The 17,597-nt window shown below is 47.1% G+C and overlaps 5 protein-coding genes across 5 annotated transcripts; 2 read left to right on the top strand and 3 right to left on the bottom strand.

Annotated features, from left to right (window-relative positions):
* Nucleotides 1-2,998: 2,998 nt before the first annotated feature.
* On the bottom strand, nt 2,999-3,881 carry AO090010000582 (carbonic anhydrase family protein; the record flags this gene model as incomplete). The annotated part of the gene is made up of 2 exons (XM_001827499.1): nt 2,999-3,378; nt 3,437-3,881. 2 exons carry the CDS (start codon nt 3,879-3,881, stop codon nt 2,999-3,001), a joined length of 825 nt encoding a protein of 274 aa, XP_001827551.1.
* A 207-nt stretch (nt 3,882-4,088) lies between these two features.
* On the top strand, nt 4,089-6,213 carry AO090010000583 (uncharacterized protein; the record flags this gene model as incomplete). The annotated part of the gene is made up of 3 exons (XM_023233588.1): nt 4,089-4,352; nt 4,461-4,820; nt 6,088-6,213. The coding sequence occupies 3 exons, from the start codon at nt 4,089-4,091 to the stop codon at nt 6,211-6,213; spliced, it is 750 nt and encodes a 249-aa protein (XP_023094238.1).
* Nucleotides 6,214-10,936: 4,723 nt separating this feature from the next.
* Nucleotides 10,937-12,461, bottom strand: AO090010000585 (uncharacterized protein; the record flags this gene model as incomplete). The annotated part of the gene is made up of 6 exons (XM_023233587.1): nt 10,937-11,380; nt 11,448-11,656; nt 11,776-11,853; nt 11,905-11,975; nt 12,072-12,199; nt 12,258-12,461. The coding sequence occupies 6 exons, from the start codon at nt 12,459-12,461 to the stop codon at nt 10,937-10,939; spliced, it is 1,134 nt and encodes a 377-aa protein (XP_023094239.1).
* Nucleotides 12,462-13,321: 860 nt separating this feature from the next.
* Nucleotides 13,322-15,068, top strand: AO090010000586 (putative FAD-dependent oxygenase; the record flags this gene model as incomplete). Its single annotated transcript, XM_023233586.1, has 4 exons — nt 13,322-13,597; nt 13,734-13,929; nt 13,987-14,381; nt 14,433-15,068. The coding sequence occupies 4 exons, from the start codon at nt 13,322-13,324 to the stop codon at nt 15,066-15,068; spliced, it is 1,503 nt and encodes a 500-aa protein (XP_023094240.1).
* Nucleotides 15,069-15,537: 469 nt separating this feature from the next.
* AO090010000587 (cytochrome P450) lies at nt 15,538-17,304 on the bottom strand (the record flags this gene model as incomplete). Its single annotated transcript, XM_001827503.1, has 5 exons — nt 15,538-15,959; nt 16,016-16,618; nt 16,698-16,766; nt 16,821-17,037; nt 17,092-17,304. 5 exons carry the CDS (start codon nt 17,302-17,304, stop codon nt 15,538-15,540), a joined length of 1,524 nt encoding a protein of 507 aa, XP_001827555.1.
* Between the last annotated feature and the right edge of the window lie 293 nt (nt 17,305-17,597).

Below are 17,597 nucleotides of genomic sequence, written 5' to 3'. Positions count from 1 at the left end.
AAGATTATGAATCAATCCCATAGGGTAACATTGACCAGCCCGATCCACGACCCACCATGACCTGATCGCCCGGCGCCAAACGTAAGATGAGAGTGGGACCTTTTCTTTCCCCCCAGCGGCATCTTTTACCTTCTGCTCCCGGGAATTTTTTCCCAGATTCTTGTCGACGCGGGGAAATCCCCAATTTTACTCCAACGCGACACGAAACGACACCTTCTACAGAATGCGGGACAATAGAATCTTTCTCCACGCGGTCGACAACAAAGGCGAGCATTTCCCACAAGGTGTCATCGTCGGTAATATGGTCATCGTGACGGTCGCAAGCTTCGCCTCCACGCTCGGCTGCTGCCAATTGTCGAGGGTTTCAGTGACTTGTCGAATTGACTACGACCAGGTGAATGGTGTCTGTCGCAATTGTCTCCGTGGTATTATTCGCGGCATCGCGCATAGTCGCGCATTCGCTGAAGACTTCGTGTGCGATCATTGATCATCGCAATTTCTACGTGAAACCGGAAGTTTTGCTGGGATGCCCAGAGTCCGAACGATTTGGACCTCCACCAGAGCCATTACGACGAAACCACGGCCTCATTTATTGCCATGAGCGAAGAATAGCAACTCCCGACTCAACTTATCACTGGGAAGAAGTTGCTGGGCCAAAGTATCCTCAAACCCGATCGCAAACGGAAGGTATGCATCGTGTGAGTCTGCTTTGTCTAACCAGCCCTGCCAATGCGATCGCAAAAGTCATAACCTCTCCGACGCAAGTCCTACTAATTTTCAAAGAGAACGCTCGAGATAGCGTCGTATAGAAGCATGGTTAGCTAGGACCGAATGCCGAAGACACGTTGTAATGCGATAGACATCAGCTGACGCGGCCAGCTTCTGCTCTTGTGCTGCCTCCATCGTCGCGTAGTCGTCCACCCTGCCAAAATTCCACTACCCTGACTTGCTTTTTCCCGAAATCCACAGCATTGAGCTGCACCGAGGATCTTTACATCAAATCCTAGCATAAAGGTCTTTTATAATCCAGCTTCTATGGCCCGATTACGTTCGTTTGCATTTGCGCCATTGAACGAGATATGAGTTAAACCGGCGCATACCACTCTCTCAACACGTCGATGGGCATTGTCGGATTCTTTGGGCTGTCTACCATTCCACGGGCTGACCGCTGCGAGAAAATCTGCTCTCAGGGCTGTCGAGCCTGGGCAAAACTCCCAATACTACCACTTGACGATGTATGCGAAGAACTAGGCCGTGCTGACCATCGATGACGCGTAGTTACTAACTGCAAGGACACAATGTCATACCGAATATGACCTTGGCGAGTGGGAACATGTAAAGTTGGAGATAACCTTACCAGTCGCGTCAACCTATGTTCCACGACTAAGATAACGTATAAAATAATTGTAGCAGTCTATATACTTTTTTTGCGGCTACTACTAGTGGACTCTCACTTTGCACTCTTCTCCCCGAGACCAGGGACTTGGAAAAAGATATGTCCCTATGTTATGCCTAGAATAAATAGAAACCAATCAGCAACCATGTGTGTACGAGCGCCTGAAGTTCGAGCACACAAATAGCTATATCTCACCATAAAAATAAGCACTTAGTCGAATAACATCTCAGCACCTAGGGTATACTATAGTAGACCCGGGATACTCTCGATCATTGGGCAATTCTACCTTCAATTTGCACATGCCGGATATATATATTTCGTTACCTTAGTAGTTACGGCTAGGACAGAGGGCATAAATTAAGTTGGAGGCAGATGTCTGGACATTCGATCAGCATGTACACGTCTTCTATATCAAAATAAGGAATGTTAACACAGCTTGAGCCTAATCATTTGAAACAAAAAAAAAAAAAAAAAAAAAAAAAAGACTGGCAAGTCTCTCAGTCTTGATCTTGGCAGCCCTGAGCGATAGATGACTAAATTGGCTTAGTGTGTAGTTGCAAAAGAAACTAGCTCCTTAGGGTTAGACGAATCAAGCCTCTACCTGTTATCTAGTTTAACTATAAAGATTAGGCTTTTCTAGCTATACGGATCCCTTTCTAGATATCCCTTGAGGGCTTCCCGATTATCCCTACATCTTCGTCACTGTGGCCGGAGCTCGAGAAGTGGAAAATATATTTCCCGAGAATTCAAGGCCAAAATCAGACCCAGCCAGAGATTCAAATCTTCATCTACCCCATTGGGGTGCTAGCTCCTACAGTGTCAGGATTTAGTGTCAGGGCGGAGCAGCTCTGAGCCTCTGGAGTCAGGATACCTCAGAAAGGATCATGTGATTTCTTTGACCGTGAGATAGGTTATACATGTCACCTTTTTGAAAAGAATTAACTATACTCCGTATTCCTGATACAGTTAAATCTCTGAGACAATCGGAACTCTCCGGAGCTCTTTACTCCGGGGTTATATAATATCAGCTCCGAGCCTCCGACTGCCTCAGACCTACCCTAACTCCAAGCCACTAAATCCTGATCCCCCAGCAAATGGGACCACTACCCCACTGTTGCCCTCCTGATCCAGCCACAATTAGATGTGGTGCTGCGTAGCCTTCCTCTAACAGTTGCTCACTTTTATTGGATATGCCTTTCCTCCGTTTGTAGTGCTGTTGGGATTGTGCTCGAGCGGTTTTTTAATAACGGTTCCTTACCCATGGTGACTTCTGCTAGGTTGCCATTGGCAGTGTTTCATGGAAACAGATTGTCCAAGCCTGGGACAAACGCTCATTAAGTAGGCTCCATTATGACCCCGACGGAGTCCTGTCTCAATGCAGAAGGATTAACCTGCAATATGAATTCCCTAGGGACCCGGGACTCGTATTATTACGCTCTACTAGGTTCGAGATTTGGGATCATCACATTATGACGGAATATATAATTATGATTCAATAGCATATGATCATTGGATGTGTCACTATAAGCCCACGTCTAACTGAACACAAACACCATCACTCACTCTATATATACGTCCTATCCCCACTCTTTTCGTCGTCCATTACCGAATTGAGTTCAATTTCTGGGCGGCAACCTCCAGGAGATTGTCTTGCCCCAGAGCATTCTGAGTATAGCGCGCGTTGTACTTGATGATCTTCTTGACCTTGTTGTAACCCTGCACGGTGAGAGGGAGAGGCTCGGTGCTGAGGTTCCACATAACCTCCTCAGTGCAAGGAGGGGTGGTAAGGGAACCGGTGTACTGGTAGACTCCGTGACGGTTGAAGTGATCCAGAAGGCCCCCGAAGTCCAATTGGCCAGTCGTAGTGGAAGTGCCGGCATCGGGGATATTATCGATGGGAGCGAAAACAGAGTCGAAGAGGGGAACCGAGTCGCCGACCTCAGAGAGCTGAAAGAAGAAGCCGACGACGGCAGTTTCCTTGGCTAGGGGGGAATGGTCAGTGGTTATTCATTTGAGAATACAGGAAGAAATGGGGCTTACCGGCGGTCTGGAAGACAAAGTGGACTTCCATCGGGAAGTGTTCCTCGTTGACGTGGTGCTCACTGGGGGTATGGAAGTGGAACTGAGCCAGAGTGTAGGTCTTGCTGTTGGCTGTCAGTGAGCCATTGGTCAAGGTAACCTGGAGACCGAAGCCCAGGTTCTCCAACTTGGAGCCGTCGGCCAGGGGTAGGTCGAGCTTGAGGGAGCCCGATGCAGCATAGTCGATGGCAGCGCTGTCAATGACAATGGGCGACTGGTGTTTACCCTTGGCGCAGGCCTCGTTAGCCTCGTCAAGGCCATACCAGTTCAAGGGGCCTCCAAGCCCAGTGTAGTTGAACTTGTTGGCATCATCCAGACCACCTGCCGCACGGCGCATGACAGGACTGTGGATGCAAAAGGCCGATGCACCGGCCAAGAGGGGGAGCAAAGTAGTGGCGAACTTCATGACGGATGAACAGCGAAAAAAAGATAATGGTTTGGAAGCAAGGTAACCACATAGTGAGTGGCACGATGCTACTTATACTTCCCCTCCCAAGAGAACTGCTGGAGCAATATTACATCTGTGTTAATGATCCCTCTCCTGCATCCCAGCGGCTGTTTCCACGTGTATTCGAGATCGACGGCCCACAAGTTCTATCCTGCTTCCATTACCATGGCTTCGGTTGACTATTCCGTATATCCCCACACCAGATTCCCCAGGCCAGCGCTGTGTGCCGCCAGAAACCCGACACCAGGGGCTATTCTGTATCAATTGGTCACTGGGTGGCTGCTGAGATTTGTTCATCATGAGCCGACATCGGTCGGTGAAACATTGCAAATCGCTATTGAAGGTGAAGACTGGGCAAGTACTGACATGGTTTGGATACTTAGATATAGATTAATAATAGCCTTGGCGTTCGAAAAGACTGATGCGATGGTGAGCCATATATGACGGACTAATTCTAACTTAATGTCAACAGACGATGCTTTACAGGAAGCTTGGCGTTTTACATAGCCACGACCGCCACGTACTTATAATCTTAAGCTTTTATGGTATAGTCGTGGCCTAGTAGAGTCTTATAAATTACTATTCTATAGTAAAATCCTACTATTAATCAGTAGTAGTAGTAGTAGTAGTAGTAGTAGTAGTAGTAGTAGTAGTAGTAGTAGTAGTAGTAGTAGTAGTAGTAGTAGTAGTAGTAGTAGTAGTAGTAGTAGTAGTAGTAGTAGTAGTAGTAGTAGTAGTAGTAGTAGTAGTAGTAGTAGTAGTAGTAGTAGTAGTAGTAGTAGTAGTAGTAGTAGTAGTAGTAGTAGTAGTAGTAGTAGTAGTAGTAGTAGTAGTAGTAGTAGTAGTAGTAGTAGTAGTAGTAGTAGTAGTGGTGGTGGTGGTGGTGGTGGTGGTAGGGTAGGCCCTAATCTTCGTAGTTATGGTGCCTAAAGTTAGTATAGTAGTATCTAAATCTAGGTGACATGGTACCCGAACATAGAATAGATTCTTTAAATTTAAAGCTTTAAAATACTGCAGGATTGAGTTATCTAACGTGGTGATTATTTTTGGAAGCGGACTAGTTAAAGATGCGGATTTCCTATCAACAATATGCTGTTGGTAAAGTTGGTAAAGATTCTTGGTTGACCGTTAGCTAGATTTAGTCCACCGTAACCATATGTCCCGTCATTTGCTACTTGGCGTGTGCCAAACTGGCTGAAAGGATCTGCCGTGGTGATCCTTCAACGCTGGATTGCTATCCTGATTCTGTCTAGTAAGTTCTGCTCTAGCGGATCGCTCGTCTCGCGCACCGAGTAAAACGTTATCATTAGTGAGTACGGATAAAGTGCTTCCGGAAGTGCGAAACAGTCAGGATAGGATCCGAGAAATTTATTCGGCCCTCAACGGTTATAGTAACACTTTTTTATTATAAATTGAGAGACTCATGCAGCTTTACAACCACGATTGGCGTCTTTCTTTAGTACAAGGCCATCGCGTTGTCTTCCATCTGGGTTCCTCGCTGCCCAAACCTTGTGTCCCGTCCGTGGGCCTGCGCCGATCTTGGTACATCCACATATATTTGCAGGATGCGACATTTAGATTGATTCAGGCGGCTTGGTGATGTTTGTCAACTTGTCCCTGTCTGCGGTCAGCGTCTTCAATCTCGAAATAGAACGTGAGACAAAAACAAAATTGACTTTATTACCCGTTCAGCTTCTTGATGAGCATACCGAGCCCTTCATGGGAATAGTCCTTGGAATTCCACATATCTTTGTGATACACAACTTTCTCATTAGGTTCCTTGCCTTCAAGCCTGAGGCTGATAAGACTGTCTGCAATTTTAGAAGCATGAACCCCAGAAAAAGTATACTTCTGTCGCTGCTTCCACACAAGCTCATGCTCTGTCGACGCCGTGACTTCTGTAGCCAGTGTCTCAGACTTGGCAAACAGTTTCGGGATACCATACCATTGGCCGGCTATTTTGTACCTATGTTCCATCAGTGTATGCTGCCTATGAGTCCAGGTTTCAACCCATACCGCGTGTCGCAATAACTGAAAGGATCGTCGTAGATTGCCTGTTCGGCATAGACCTTCATGTCGTCTTCCGAGGCACTGCCGCCGTAAAGAGCAATAATGCTTTTCTGGATTGCAGCCCGAGTGGGCGAAATGGAGATGGATCTTTCAGGGTGAGGTACATAGTCTACCTCGCCATTCACGTTCTTTGGTGGCTCAGGATGTGGCTCGACGCCCCTTTGGTCAGGGTGTGGGGATGTTGAAGATGGCATCTTGGACTTGGAAGGTGAGAATGTAAAATTTCAGTGGCAATGACACTGAACAGTGGATCTATAGTGTTGTAGTCTTAAGGAGGAGGGAAGAAATTAGGTCAAACCCTGTCGATATACATGACTTTCGAAACCCATGACGTCATCCGAATGTCAGTCACTTGACTCGGCTCAGGGCTACCAGACTCAGTATCGTCTTCGGGAGTACTTTGGTTCTTACTGTACTGTCCCTATCAAGGTTCTACTAGTGGCACGAATACTTGCTATCAGTGTTCTGAAAAGCATAGAGAAATACTCCAGATCTCCATCTACACGCAGCTGATACTACGTGCCCTACAATCGCCAGACGGAAATCGATTTTGATCTTTAACACACGTCTTCACAATGTAACTACGGATCTTTTACCTCACATAAGAGACTTTTATATATTACAGGGCGTATCTGAAACTTAGGTCAGGACTGGCGGGAATCTCGGTGGACGGCATTCGCCGATGTGAACTGGCAGCGCCCGTAAAAGTCAACAGTGGATAGTGAGTGAATGGTTTGCCGGTGGGTATCTAATCTTCCCCAAATTTGCTTCACTATGAACTCGGTGGGAGCAGAGTTCGTAGCTTCACTGATGCTAGGAAGCATTCCTACTGGGCGGAGCATGAGTCTTTCGACCACGCAACTACATACTCGTTTGGCCGGTTTAAGCTCTACCAGATAGCCTTCTAACTCGCTGCGTCACGCGAGTGTTGCCTTGATCTGAATCTATTTACATCGTTACCGCCGGTGTTGTTCCCTACCTACACCGTCTTCTCGCTTCATCCTTCTTACTCAACAAAAAGCTGACCTCGTACAACCCAGCAATATGAGCGAGTCTGATCACAAAGGACTTAATATGCCACTTGTTCAGAGTTAGGGTATCATGGCCTAGACGAAAGAGACTTCGATAGTCAAATACAACCATAAGGAGGTCCAAGGTCACGGCAAGCCAATCCTACAGTGATATCCTTGGCCATGCTAACGTACAACTTGGCACTTGTTATACAGATTATACCCAACGAAACAACGGCTCAGGACGTTACTAACCAGTTATCGAAGTGATCCTCATGGGGAGAATTTGACATTGGTCAGCTGTACAAGGACGGTAAGCTGCTGGAGAACCAGAATGTTCTGACAGCACACTCTTGTGGAGAAAATATGTTGACCATGAAGATCTCAGCCGACGCAGCTGCAAAATACTGGTATATTCTGAAAACCGCAAATATTCGCCACTATAAAATTCGTGGGCAAAAGCAAACCACGTCACAGGCAAGTATTATCAAGTCCATCACCCTCGTCGATGTACCTGAACCAAAGCCTGGATATCATTTTTCAACCCTCTCTCGGGCCATACTTCCCCTATTGCGATAGAGCAAGTCTAATATTTCACTCACAGATAACCGCGGAGGGTGTATCGCACCTTTTTCTCCGAAAAGTTCTCTCAGTCCCCTATCCTAATGAACAACTTAGCATTCAAGAGGATGTAGAGCAATTGCTCGCGCCAGATGGCTGTTGGTATGCTGGAAACGAGAGCCTGTTCTTGCCTGTGAGATTCCTGAACGGTCACTGACAACCTTCGTTACTAAAGAGCATATATACCGCACTTTTAAAAAGCGGCGTTGAGATTGCACCATTTATGGTGACAGCTATGCTGATGTACGCGACGCGCCATATCGAGTCAACCGGACAGACACATCCAATGTCGACAGACAAAGTTACACTTCCATTGAAAATACCAGATGTCCCATTCGTGTGGGATAGCGAGGTAGAACTTTCACTCTTCGAGGAAGTGCCAAGGCTAGACGGTATTTGTAATCTATATCTCACTGGACGCCCCGTACTCCACGGTCAACCGGGCCCAATCAAGGATGAAACACCTAACCTGGTGCATTTCTGTGTCCAGCACAAGCAGCTGCGCCTAGATTCGGAGGCTCAACTAATGTTCTATCTGTATATGGCATGGTACTACCGCAAGGATGACAAGAGACCATATACCATGGGGTTCCTATGCATGGGTTGAGCAGCGATGGTACGAATTACATCTTTGTAAAGGTTGCTCCAAAGGATTCTGACAACATAGCATTCTGCACAAGCAGATTACTCCTCGGAAGAACGAAAGCGGACCGGGACAAGATCTCTTCGCACATTATCCACCTCATTTACGGCAAGCCTCATCAAGGACATCACAACCGCCATACAGTCAGCTAAGTTGGCCAGCCAAGAACCAGAATAAGGCTCATCCTTTATCTCTACCTTAGGAAAATGACGGTCAAGCAGCGTCACATAGCCACCTTTTCTATGAGCCAAGGCTTTATTTTAATTGAAGGTTCCGGACTCGCCAGGATACAATGAAGGGTTTGAATATGGATCATTAAGTAGAATCTTGACCGTGGTTTACTATGATGAGAATGGCTTAGGTGCTTATTTATCCAGTCCTTCGATAGCCGCAGGACTTTTACAGGATATTTTCCTTCTAGCTGTTCTTCATCGTCGACAATAACATTATTGTTCCGTTCCATACTATCTCGGCTGGTTCATGATCGTCCTCGTATCTCAGGGTCTAGTAGAAATATTGGTTAAGCTTGTTAAGTGCTCGGTTTCAATCTTCGTTGGAGCCATATACGGTTCGGTACGTACAATGGTCCCTAGGGCCAGACTCGTGGCCAGTGAAACAATTTCTTGAGAAACTGACATGCCATTTATTTTGGCCCACGGCGGCTCACGTTTGTATGTACCATAACAGTCCACTTCGCCTCTATCTGAAGAACGCCTGGGTGCACTTCATGATTCAGAGCTTTATATAATAAGCAGGATTATGCTTGTTAATGCCATCCTAAAATTCTATTTCTGAAAGATGTTCACTTAGACCACTATCACTAAGTACAAACATTATTTCTCTTCCCTATCTTTGAACTGTGCTGGTTTTTGTGTTTCCCTTGCTTTAAACGTGCCCTCATTCTATGTCTGATGCATGCCTTTTTACTTAGACTTGCTCGCAATGTCATACTGCTTTTCCAAGACTTCCTATGTCTAGAGTGCCCCTTGATGGCCATTAAGAGCAACATGGATCCGCTTTTGATTTGCTCGGGGCCAGATTGTCACCTTTCGCCGAACAAATAGCCTTGCCTTACCAGAGAGAATATGGCTTCTTTTATGTACCGGTACGATGTGTTTAAGTGGCGTATCACAAGTCGAAAGCTTGTTCATCGATTGGTTATTCATGGCCTGCTCTAAGTTTTGTTTTCCCTCGATAGCTGTAGGCGGCATCATCTGTCCACCTTATGCCATATCCTGTAGAATTTTTAACAATGATAAAATTAATCAACTTCCCAATAGTCCAACAATAGAGCAAGATCAGCATCTGCGAATTGTTTCGTAACCATTAGTTTGGACTTCGCGTGCTCGCCGCTTTGTAACTACTCGGGAAGCTTACTATCGGACCGCTGGCCTCCAGAATGCACAATTATTTATAAAATAAATTATTATGAGCTATTAAAATGTTATGCCGACTATGAGCTAAATACTAACCTAGGTTAAGAAACATTACATAGTAATGAGCCCTACATCGGCCGAGGCTATATATAGAGTTCCGACCAAAGTGGGTCGAGACCAATTTTTGGGACGAGCGATGCAACTCTACAACGACTAGAGCTTAGGTCAAAGCATATCTGACCATATTCAAGCCAACGGTTATCTTGTACTGCTTAGGTACCCCCACGCCCGAACATTAATCCAGTGATAAGTATTTTACCTTTGGTCCCTTAATTCCGGCAACCGTGCCTCAGGATAACGTAGAACTAGAACTTATTGCATAATAAGAGGAGTCAGGCTATAGATATTAGACATGGAGCAATGGTGCATGTCACCAGCCACTAGTTTCCGGTGTCGCTACAGCATTCGGTCAATCTAAGCTATCCTATCCTACAGCTATATCAACGACTGTGACCAAGGAATAGGTTCTGACATAGGGTAACGAAGATATTACGAAATGGCGAATGCTAGTCTGTGAACAGGGATCATTTATATCTAAGACATTGGCAATGATACAAGCGTTGGTGACTGTCGATCCCTTGACACATGGCCCACCCAATACTTTGGGTCAGTTGTGACTAGATCAATCGTTGGGTTTTTGTTAGCAGATTCTCACTCTAGCCCTTCACTTCATATAGACTTCATTTGTAACGAAGGCGCTACTATTTCCTTTTCTGGTAGTTAGTCCTTGAAATGCTGTCACCTAGTCGGAGACTATCTAATTCCGTCATTACAGGCGAACTAGCCGGTAAACTGGGATCATCTTTTCTAGGAAATAGCATCTCGGGCTAAATATTTCCCTCACTCAATTGTTACTTGGTGGACCTACAAAGAAGCTTTTTTTCGACATGCACGTGAAAGGGTAATGCCATAGGATCTACACTATGAGATAGATATCTTCAACGGGGATTAGGTACACTCAGAGGCCGGGATAAACATTTTAATGGGACGGAAGAAAAAATGAAATCAATGAACCATACGTGTAAAAATTATAATTATATAGCATGTGAGATTGGGCAGTTAGGCAGCCAGCTGCCTGGCCGATTTAGTCCAGGGCCTGAGGGTTCCTCGTTTTCCTTGTAGATCTTGCCTCTGCTGATTTATCGAATTTCCAAGCTAGAAGCAAAGAAATCAATGACCCAAGGTAAACCATGGTACCATAGGTCCTGCTTAATTGAACCTACCACACCAGGGCTACCAGGTCTCATGCAACCGGTCCGGATCCAGCTCGCTATTTCGACGGCTTCTGTCCTCGTGGGTCACCTCAATCCGATTCGAGACCAGGATACTACTTGCGACAGTCCCGGTTGGAGACGCAGGGTATGTCTTCAGGTTCTGCATCTTGACGTCGCCCACCATTCGTTCCTCACTCTCGGTCAATGTGAGGGTCCCCGCTGTAGGGTACCCACTAGAGGGCTTCCGACGATTCCGACTCCGGGAGTCACCACCCCCACCACCAATAGTCTGGAAATCACTGGGATATTTGTTTGTCGGGTTTGAGTTGAATGCACTGCCGTAAACGCGCCCGAGCCAGGATTTGAACAAGTGGAATATCATGGGTAGATTGGTTGTTATCACTGCGACGAATGTCTCTCGTGTACCCCATGCGCCGCTTAGTTCTGCGCCGTGGAGGGGGTCCTATAAATCAATGTGTGAGTAGAGGCATGGGGACCTGTGTGCGAACGAGCATGTGAGGATCACATACTACGAGAACGAAGACACTCTTCAGGGTGGCGCAGACTAGAACGAACACGCCGGCACTGAGTACAATTGTAGAAGCAATCTTCTTCACCAGTTTCAACTTAGTGCTCCATAGTACTGGGATTGGGATCGTAATTAAGTAAAGATCGGTGCTGATGTTTGCTGCGAAGGACACCCAGACTATTGGCTTGGAGATAGCCGCTTGGCAGATATCTAAAGAGAGAGTGTTAGTGTAATCCCGAAGATCTAGAGAAGACGAAGCACTTCCTGCCAGGGTCCGGGTTGATCTGCCAATATTTGTGAAGTGGTCGGCATGCCGCGAAGATTGTTACAATGCTCGCTATAAAAGTGCCGATGACGAGGGCGAAGCCAACATACACTGGGACTCGATAACGCCGGCCAAGACCATCCTATTGATTGTCAGGTGCCATTCTGAAGAGGTTGCTCGTCGGAAGCTATACCGTCAGTCGAACGTAAAATGCCAGCATGGAGAGCTTGAGCGACCAGATCAACGCCGAGTATGTAGTCCACCCTGCGACCTGTATTTTGGATCCGATAACCCTATATGATGGAAAAGCCTTAGTCGGGACGGACATAATCTTTCACTATTGATGACAATCGGACGCACCTATATCGGTATTCGGGATCATCGAGAGACAGTCCTGCGCGCTGGGCATCTGTCATACCATTATTGGCTAGGCCATGGGCAACATTGCCCACGCTGTATGCAAGAGCTGTCTGCGCGGTGTAAAACAACTTCAAGGATCCGCGTTAGTAGGGTAGTAGGTGGTTGTGATCTATCGGGGACACGAACAATCCCAACCCAGACAAGGTAATCATCGGCTCGCAGATTCCTCAAGCCCACGGCGTTTCCTCGGGCGTATGTCCTGAGTATAGTCGCGGCAACTCCAATTGAATAGAGTGTCCAAGATTCAATTGCGGACTTGTGAAATGCTGCCTGTGCGGCCTCTTCTTCAGCGGCCCTTGTGACTACGTCAAACGCGGTACGGGAGGACATCCTTGGGCAAAAGGTTTAGAAGGGCATTTTCGGAAGAAGCGACAGCTAGAGCGTAAGATAGAGAGCAATCGGTCACTTTTATTGTTTTTGTATGCTACACAAGGTTTCGCCTTTTCCCCACCATAGGGTTGCGATATCGCTGGGTATGGATGGTAGAGCCCTAGGAGGGCAGAACCACATCTATGGAGCCTTATAAGACAAAAACCAATTTTGCGATTGCTGCATGAGTAACCACAACGTTAGGTGAGCTGGTTAGATAATCAAGGGTCCGTTTCAGAGAGATTTAGGCGTAAACCATGTTATCTGCACCTCATCTGTTTAGGTTACCGGGCTTCCTAGGGGCCCGATTAGTGAACATGTAGTCCTATTGTTGTGGCCAAATGCCCGACCAAGACCCGCATCGGAGGAATCAGCGGATCTGGATAAGGGGATTCAACGTGCTAATTAAGGGTACCACGGTCAACAGTTGGTCAGAAGTCTGGCCTAGGCAGGGGTTGTAGAACGTGCTACAACGCTTTTGTGGATCTTCGCAAGGCTAGAAAAAATGAGGTAGCATTCGCCAAGATTCGTCTCAGGTCTCCCACATGCTAGGGCACAAATACTGCATTAGCTTGAGACAGTGGGTAATGAACGTAGATTAGGAAACTAATAAAATGGACTCCATGCAGAAAAATAAATAACAGAACGTCACCCGCATTCTCGTGGAACAGGCAGGGATGCAAATCTGACTGAGCATATTCTGACTGGTCACCTCGGCTGATCAGAACCATTTTTGCGCCGGCAGGAAGCAGCCTTGCATCGTGGCGATTTTAGTCTCTCTTCTCCAGGGTCTGTAACATTCTGCGACTTTTCTTCTCACAATGCTTCGACTCAAAATGGAAGTGGTCGCGGCTTTGGCTGCATGGGCGATCGCCTCGGCCTGTGAGAACCTGCCTATAGCTAACCATTGGATTCGAGGTCTCTGTCCACGATCAAATGATGTCAAGGACCTGGGAATCAAGCTTTCACCGGCTGCCAAAGTTTATTTCCCAGGCTCAGAAGAGTTCGAAGTGGCATCAACCAGGTGGTCTGTCTTAGAGGCTCCTAAAGTGAATATCGTAGTAGTGCCGGGCACAGAAAACGATGTCGTCGAAACGGTATATTTCTTTTTTCGTTCCCTTCTCTCTCCCAACATGGGCATGCAAAGCCGTCAGGTTGAACATGGCATACTGTACGTCTGCAAGAGTTGGAATGCTAACCCGAGCGCCTTAGGTAAAATTCGCGAATGAAAAGGATTTACCCTTCCTTGCGTACAACGGTGCCCATGGGGCAATTACGACTCTGGGTAAGATGGACCATGGTATTGAAATCTTCCTGGATCAACTGAACACCATCGACATTGCCAAGGATGGAAAGACAGTAAAGATTGGTGGTGGAACTAAGTCTAAGGCGGTGATTGATGAGCTCTGGGCAGCAGGAAAGCAGACAGGTGAGTCGGCACTAGCGAGTCGACCTGAAAGGTTCCTGCATACTGACATGGAGATAGTCAGCGGTACATGCGAATGTGTCAGCTTTCTAGGACCTGCACTTGGCGGAGGCCATGGGTGGCTGCAGGGGCACCACGGTCTCGTGGCGGATCAGTTTATTTCTATGAACGTTGTACTCGCAGATGGGAGCCTGAAAGTGCTCGATAAAAAGTCGGATCTCTGGTGGGCGATGAATGGTGCCGGCCACAACTTCGGGATCGTAACCTCCGTAACTACGAAGCTCTATGATATCGTTCACTATGATTGGGCAATCGAGACTCTTACCTTCAGTGGTGACAAAGTGGAAGCTGTCTATCAAACCGCTAATGACCACCTCCTGAGGAACGGTACCCAGCCGGAGGGCGTTATCAATTGGTCATACTGGTTGAATAACCCGAACGCTGACCCTGAAAATGTAAGTCTCTCAATTCTCCAAGACCTGTCAAGAACGAACTAACTGTCAAAGCCTGTGATTCTATTTTACATCATTCAAGAGGGTGTAAAAACTGTCGATTCAGCTTACACAAAGCCTTTCCACGATATTGGTCCACTCTCTACAGAGCCAAAGGGAGGAAGCTACACCGATCTTGCTGAGTGGACCGGGATCTCCCTGTCAGCACCTCCATGCCAAAAGGCAGGCCTTGTCAACCCCCGGTTCCCTAACTATCTCGAAGAATACAATGTCCCCGCTCAAAAAAAGGCATATGAGATCTTCGCAAACGCGATCCGTGGAAGCTCGGCATTCAACAACTCAATATTTATGTTCGAAGGGTATTCCATGCAGGGAGTAAAAGCGATCGACAGCAAGTCCAGCGCCTTCGCTTTTCGAGGAGAAAATATCCTCTCTGCCCCACTCATCACCTATGCGCCTGCTGGCCCGGAGCTTGATGAGAAGGCCGCCCAGTTAGGCAACGAGCTTCGCCAAGTTCTCCACAAGGCCAGTGGGCGGCCAGAGGTACGTGCGTACGTCAACTATGCCTACGGTGATGAATCACCGCAACAATGGTATGGAAGTGAGAAGTGGCGCCAGGACCGTCTACAGGCCTTGAAGAAGAAGTACGATCCAACGGGTAAGTTTAGCTTCTTTGCGCCTGTAGCATAAGGTCACAGTAGCCCTCGAGAACATCCGCCGCCATCTGATCTTGATCGTGTAACTGTTGGGCCTTGTTCCCACCATCGATCCTCCTTCTGTAAATATATCTACTCTCACAGACACGCTCTACCTAGCTTAATATAACCTCTAATTTAATTTGATGTAACAATGTAGAATGTACTATGCGCAGATCACCGCACTCCAAACGAACCAATTACCTCTACCCCCCACTGTCTGAAAGCCACATACAAATGCTTCATTAGAGGGAACAGTTACAACCTCTCTATATTTTAACCTGGCCTTGTCCAGCCTGTAAACCAGAACAATGAACGATGGTAGGGAACAGACAACAACATACATATTGAAGGAAATATTAGCCTTGGGAATCTTCATCACTCCAAATAATAATGAAGCTAAAGAAACCGCACATTTCTGACACCAATCAGAAGGGAGGTCCTTGCCCTAGAGATACCTTATATCACAGAACGGTTTCCTCTTGTCGCCGTCTAATCATGAGTTTCGTCGTCGGATCTGATGTGAATGAGAAACCAAACTTCGTTGCGCGGGGCACAGACCCATCAGCCAACTTGAATTCGTACTTCAACAAGATATGACACAGCGCAATTTTGACCTCGTTGATGGCGAAAAACCGACCCGAACAAGCGTGACGGCCGAACCCGAAGCCCATATGCTCCGGTGATGGAGACACAACTTGCGCAGAGGTCTCGTGTCCAGGAAGTTCGCGTAGCTTCAGGAACCGGTAGCCATCAAACTCAAGGGGGTTAGGGTATATTTCTGAGTCCCACATGCGGTCGCTGGACACGGCCAAGGACGTGCCTTTAGGGATAAAAGTACCATCGGACAACCTGAGGTCGGCCGTGGCAACCCGCTGCATAGAGACTAACGATTCCTTTCAGCTATGTCAATCTGATTTAGAAAAATCGATTACCACTTACCCACGCTAATCGGTTTAAGACGCTGACTTTCTTTTAGCACACTATCCATAAGCTTCAACTTGTATAAAGTTGGCTTCGTCCACCCTTCTTCCTGCACTACCGTAATCACTTCTTCACGTAGAGCCTGAATCAATGCATCACGACCACAGAGATCATAGAGTACTTGAGTCAGCATATCGGAGGTTGTATGGATGGCAGCAACAGAGAATGTCAACTGTCCAAACGCAGGTTCATAAGAGCGACCCTTTGCGCATTCTTCCAACCATTGCATGGCATCGTTGTACCGTTCCGGTTCCTTTCCAGCCGATAACGCAGCCTGTTTGTCTTTACGTCTGGCGTCGAGTACTGGTCTGATGATGTCTTGCGCTTCCTGTAATTCAGCTCGGATCTTTCGACACGATGGGAGGAACAGGGCAACGATTGCTCGGAAGGCCTTCGGCCACAGCCGTAACTCCTCAGCCGCCTTAAAGGCGTCGACTGTATAGTCAACTGCTATGCGGAGCCAGTTCGGGTTGCGGCATATCTGATCGCCCAAGAAGATCCTTGAAGACAACTGGGCGACGACTTTCTGAATATTGGACTTAAGAGGGATGGCGTGCCAATCTAGTTTATTAGCATTTGCCCTTCTATCTCATACCGTGCGACAAGAGGCGACCAGTAGAGGTGAGTGGCATAGACCTACTGGTATCATTTGTCCAATATGTCTGAAGTGCAACTAGTGTTTCGTCAACGAGCGGCTGTGTGAGATTCCCTGTTGCATAATATCAGACACCAATCTCGGTACAAGCCACATCGAGCTCCTCACCAAGACTCTGAGTCAGTTTCATCCGCACGGCATTTTGATAGATCTCATCGTCGTTGGAACCCTGTTTGAACGGCTGGAACCCGCGTATATGGGCGTGGAAATTATCCGCGATGTGGAGGCCGAAGCTCAAATCATCGTGACTTCGGAGCTCATTAGCATATTTCGCGTCTAGAACAACCCTCTTCCCATTCCCCGTTACAATCCGGAAAGCCGGTGCCTATTCCAAGCGCCGTCGTCAGTTGCTAGTTATGCGTGTTGCCGAGATACATACCTTTGCGAGCCCTGCTTTGATAAGATTATGTGCGTTGGCCAGGAAGCGTTTTCGCGCCTTTGTGAATCGGAATTCCCACGGCTTCTTATCGTTCACTAGTGGGAGGTTCGACTTTGGGGAAGATAAATGTAGGGCAATTGCTGCCACTGCTACCGTGATCAGGAGTGTGACCGAATTATTGGTCAATACACTTTCGAAAAGATCGCCCAACATAGTGCGTAAGCTAGTATTGGAACTATGCTGAGTTCCAACACAAGGGTGGCTATCTAGCAACTCCAATCGTCAGAATGAGAGCCTTATATACCATTTGCATAATGCGTTAGCAAGTCAATTTTAGATGCAAGGGATGGTTTCCTACACTTTGTGCATGAATATCCACGTAACACGGATCACGGCAGGTGGTTATGCCTGCACTACAAACATAAAGTGATACACTGGCATTTTGCTCCTCTGCTAACACAGATGAATTGTCTGAGACTCCGCCATATGAACTAGCTCTAAACAAT

Source organism: Aspergillus oryzae, chromosome 8 (assembly GCF_000184455.2).
Source record: "Aspergillus oryzae RIB40 DNA, chromosome 8".
Classification (NCBI taxonomy): domain Eukaryota; kingdom Fungi; phylum Ascomycota; class Eurotiomycetes; order Eurotiales; family Aspergillaceae; genus Aspergillus; species Aspergillus oryzae.
Note: the sequence above shows the minus strand (reverse complement) of the source record. Positions and strands in the feature narration are given on the sequence as shown.